This window comes from Lontra canadensis, unplaced genomic scaffold (assembly GCF_010015895.1).
Source record: "Lontra canadensis isolate GAN:19392208 unplaced genomic scaffold, GSC_riverotter_1.0 scaffold33, whole genome shotgun sequence".
Taxonomy (NCBI): domain Eukaryota; kingdom Metazoa; phylum Chordata; class Mammalia; order Carnivora; family Mustelidae; genus Lontra; species Lontra canadensis.
In genome coordinates, this window is record NW_022631027.1 from 13,138,573 (window position 1) to 13,143,915 (window position 5,343).

Sequence of the window (5,343 nt, forward strand, 5' to 3'; positions counted from 1 at the left end):
CCACTAGTGAATAATCAGGTTTTTACCAGAGATTGTTTTTTTCTCTCCTATAAAATGGGATTGTTGTGAGAATCAAATGAGATAAACGATGTGGAATTCCCATTACTGGCCTGGAATATAACCTACTGCCCAGACCCTGAAATAGCACCTACTGAAAGCCAAACAAACCAATGACTTAATAACAATTTCCTACATTAAAAAAATTTACCATTTCAAACAATCTAATTGATTTATAAGATTCCATTTAAAAAACTTAAAATGTGAAGCAGTACTGGAATACATGGAATGTTTACAATCCAGGAAGTAAGATAACACATTCCCCTCCCTTATACATACACAAAATCCACCAAATACATCTGCTCAATATAGTCCCTATTCAATACATCCATGGAAGTACGTCAACAGTGTATTACCCACCTTAACCTAGAGTAACTCTAAACTTCAAAAAAACCCATAGCTTTCCACATTCTCTGTTGCATCTCAGAGAATTCAGCATCAGACAGAGGCATATAAATCAAGGTGCTCATAACCATTTATCAAACTGAGCAAAGATGCTTAAATGATCAAGGAAATAAAGGGAAGAACTGGTGAAAAAACATCTCAGTACAAAAGTTCTATATTTTGCTAGAATTAAATAACAATGGCTGTTTCCTGATGTGTAGGAAACAAAAGTAAATAGAATTTTAGGCTATTCTTCCAAAGTTGTTTTAAAATTTTCCCATATTCTGCTACTTATCCAGTGCAGAAGTAAAAGAAGTAAAAGGTATAGCAACCAACTGTTGGAAAAATTTGGTAACAGTTGACCAAGAACAGATTCAATTGTCCAGATTTTTTTATGCTCCAACTTAAAAATAATTTTTTTGGCTTTTTTATGTCATTTTAGTTAAACTTCCTATTGAACAAATGATTGGATGCTAAATCTTAGTATGATGACATTACCATATGATAAGGTTACCATAACTTACATTATCTGAAAAAGAACAAGCAGCACTGGCAAATACCACAGATAGGAAGAATTATTTTTAGAACAGAAAATGTTTTCTATTTTTCTATTATCTAGCGCAATATATGTAAAACATTATATTTCTACTCTAATTCTACTTAAATGAAGTATTTTGGGGATGCCTGGATGGCTCAGCCTGTTAAGTGTCTGCTTTTGGCTCAGGTCATGATCCCAGGGTGCTGGGATCAAGTCCTGCATCAGGTTCCCTGCTCAGTAGCAGCTGCCTGCAGCTCCCCTTGCTTGTGTGTGTGTGGCTCTCGCTCTCTCGCTCTCCTTCTCCGACAAATAAATAAAATAATTTAAGAAAAATTAAGTATTCTTGGGGGAAAAAACTTTCAATTTCCTAATCTGTAAGATAAGTGAATTGAGTTGGGTTTGTGAGAACCTTTCCTGATCTATACTGTCATTATGCTTGGTTTTTGTCTTGCAGTTTTTTCTAAAACATCCTGCCACAGGGGATGTGACATTGCAGTAGGTAACTTTTTATGGTGACATACACTTTCAAAAGTCCTGTCATACTTGATAAATTTGTTTTAAAAAAAAAAATCAAAAAATCATTTAGCAAAGTATTCTTTAGATACTACTGGAAGAATCACATTAATATAATTTAAGAAGGATATTAATGATATTGTTGCATATATTCCAAATGTCTATAATGCATTACTTTCAGGAGAAAAAGGGAGGAGGAAAGGCCCATAGATTAAACCTCTCCTTCTTGCCCCAAAATATACTGTAGAAAAACCTGAGCTTTCAGAAAATACAGTATCTGAAATCACAATCTTATTTTCTCCATTAAATGGTTGTCAGAGGGACAATATAAAACAAATCAATAAAAACTCATAAAAATGCTATTTCTCAAAATAAATCTCATACTCCGAACAATGCATAAATTCACATAACATCCTCCCTCTCAGTCAGATTTGGCATTATCAGAATTGGATTCTAGCCCACCTCCGCCACCTAGAAGCTGTGACCTGAGCCTTTCAATTCAAACAAATAAAAGCTACTGTAAACCAGGTAGTATGCTGGATGCTAGGGATACAAACAGAAACAAACACGGTCCATGTCCTCAAATCAGATTAAATGACTCTATCCAGACTTTGCTTCTGACTGTATTTTAGCATTTTAGCGCTTCAGGGGAAGGAAGGGAAGGACTGCTAACGCTGAGCACCCACACTACTGAATACCTACCCTGTGCTTTACATATATCTTATTTAACAACAATCTTACTAAGTTAATAGTTATGTCTGTCTTACAAAGGAAGAACCTGAGGTGCACTGTTACAAACTTGGTTAAAGCCAACTTACAGAGCCCAAATTAGAACTCAGACCTTTCACCTTCACTGTGCTATCTAATAAATGAATAAGGGCAATTAATTTCAACTTTGGCAACTTTGAAAAGGTCCTTATAATGAAGGGATTTAAGACAAACCTTGAAGGTTATGAAAAACCATTTGAGGCAGGGAGAAGAACAGGAATAAGGATATGGTACTGAGAGTATGAGGTACATGCAATGGATAAGTAGTCTTACATGACTAGCATATGGGGAACAGAACTTCTAAAACAAAAATTAAAAAAGAGGTTGGTGTCAAACCATGGGCTTCAAAATCTGCATTACTTCCCTCCAGAGTTCTCTGAGTTATCTTCCTGAAGTTCCTTCTTATGACTTTAGTGCACTGATGTCACTTCATGCATTAATCACATCTTAATAATAACTGAATGTTTAGTGCACGCTTATACTACTTCAGGCACTGTTTTAAACACTGTGTATGTATTAACTCATTTCATCCTCCTAATAATCCCATGAGGCAGTTACTTTTATCATCATTAATTTAAAGATGAGACACAAAGAAAAAAATGATTGTACGGTATCAGTCAATAAGTGACAGAAATGAGATTTAAACCCAGATAATATGGCTCCAGAGCCTGAACTCTTAACCTGTGCTATTCTACCTCTCCCAAGAAGATCTTTTTGTTTCCCCTATTAAGTGTGAGTTCCTTGAGGCCCAGAATGAAAATTGTTTTCATTGTTGTTGTTGTCGTCGTCGTCGGGAGGCAGAGGAGTAAAGAGAGAGGAAGCTAGACCATTTCAGCAGGTAGGACAATTCCTGGCACACAGTAGGTATTCATAAATATTTGTTGAGCTGAACCGGCCTTGAATATTTAAAGTCTGGATTACTTTCCCTATGGGTCAGGGGCCAGCATATTTTCTGTAAAGGGCCAGATAGTAAATACTTTAGGCTTTGCAGGCCAAAGGTCTCGGTCACAATTATTCACGTCTGCTCTTACGGCACAAAAGCAGCTTGACAATTCTTAAATGAGAATGGCTGTGTTCCAATAAAACTTTACTTAAAAAAACGGGCAGAAGGCCACCTGGCCCATGGGCTCGTTTGCTGATCCCTGTTATACGTGATAGAAATATATCAAAGATTTCTAAACAAGAGAAGTAAAATGATTGATAATGCGTTTTAAGAAGGTAACTGTGATGACAATATAATGAAATGGAGAAGAATTAGGAGTTCCAGTTTTAGAATCAGAAATGATGCTCTCCCCCTTTATAGTTCTAAAATTATTCCAAAACAGGGCTGTCCAACAGAGATACAACGGAGGCCACAAATATGAGCCAAAAATATAATTTTAAATTCTCTAGAAACCACATTAAAAAATTTTAAAAGGAAGAGGTAAATTAACTGTAATAATTTTCTTAAATATAATCAATATGTTAAATATAAATATTTCCAATGTTTATGATATACAGAATATATTTATTAACATTTGTTCTATTAATAATTTATATCCCACATATATTATATTCAATATATCCAAAATAGTGTCATCTTTACAGGCAACATAAAAATTAAGATATTTTACATTCTTTTTCGTAAGTAAATCTTCAAAATTCAATGTGCATTTTACTCTTACCACACATCAGTTCGGATTAGCTCCATTTCAAAAGTCCAGTAACCATACGTGACTCTCATACTGAACAGCACAAAAGAATGACCAAATCAAATACCCTACAGTATCTCCACCTGTAACTGCTAGTTTTGGTATCTCCTTGCCTGACCTGTGGACTGACGTTAGACCTAATTCTGAACTATAAGCTAGCTTCACATTACTCAATAAAGCAATGTCTTCATTTCTAACGTCACATTTCCAACCATTTAGTTTCCATAAACATCTTCAGGATTCATCCTCATATCATGTACGCAGGCACCTTAAGTCAGTTTTACAAATGAGGAAACGAGGTTGAGAGAGGAGTCAGCCATTGAGGCGTAACAAAATCGAAATCTCCTGGCTTCAAATTAAACCCCAACAGCACCACCACCTTTGTCAAAGTCGTAATTTTGCGTTTAGCTGTGAGACTGGCCTTTATTTCCTCCTCCACTGGACTGTAACCTCCACGGAAACAGGGACTGTTCTTCCTGACCACTATGTCCCCAGTACCCGGCAAGGTGTTTTGCCAGTAAGCAGTATTTGTTAAATGAATGAATGAAATTTACCATTTCCTCTACTGTTTTTAGTCGAGTAAACGTTATTTATTTTTAGTAACTAATGTAAAGAAAAGGCACTGCGCCCTAAAAACTGTTTTAAGTTGAAGCTTAAATTTACTTCCAATATAATCCAAAGAGTGAAAAAAGGGCTGGGAGCCAAGACCAAAGTTCTAGCGCCACTCTGGCCGTGAATTTATTGTAAGCTCTCGTGTAAATTATTTCACTTCTCCAGACAAAATTAACTTTTTCAGAACGAAAGAGCAGGGCTATAATCTTCTATGATGCCGTTCAGAGCTAGGTTTTTTGTTTTCTTTTTTTTTTGGAAATTAACTTGACGCGGGTCAGCTTTCCATTTCCTCGTACTCTCCCTTCTGCGCCCTCCGCAGCTAACTTAGGTTCCAAGCGGGACTCTCTCCGCGTCCCGGGACGCCAGCCGCACACCCAGCCGCAAGCCGGTGGCCACTGGCCAGAGCCGCCATCTTCCCCCTCTCCCCGTCCTCCGCCTTGGCCGGACCCCAACCGCCACCCGCGGGCACGGGGTAACGCAGAACCTCACCTCTCCTCGCAGTCTTTGCATTTCACCTGCAGTGGGACTAGCTCCTGGAACAGAACCTGGCTCATGTTGGCCCGCTGCCCCTGCCAGTAACCGGAAAAGTCCAGCAGGCCCAGCCCACGAACTAGCCTAAAGGAGTCCGGGTCCTGCTAAAATTTGAGTTTGGCGCTCGGCTTCCGCTGAGGAGGCGGGGAAACAGAAACAGAGGGAAAGCGGGGAAGACTTGGACCTCGTCAGCCACCATCAGTTTCTTCCGGTTTTGCAGAAGATGGGGGGGCAGTTCCGGGTATTGAC

General features: G+C 38.2%; 1 protein-coding gene across 2 annotated transcripts in view; it reads right to left on the minus strand.

Annotated features, from left to right (window-relative positions):
- SASS6 (SAS-6 centriolar assembly protein) overlaps positions 1-5,306 on the minus strand; it is a 46,511-nt gene extending 41,205 nt beyond the window's left edge. For both annotated transcript variants that reach the window (XM_032867212.1, XM_032867213.1), the window contains exon 1: positions 5,053-5,306. In XM_032867212.1, coding sequence (XP_032723103.1) covers positions 5,053-5,117 — 65 coding nt within the window. In that variant the 5' untranslated portion in view covers positions 5,118-5,306. The remainder of the gene's footprint in view (positions 1-5,052) is intronic.
- Positions 5,307-5,343: the final 37 nt, after the last annotated feature.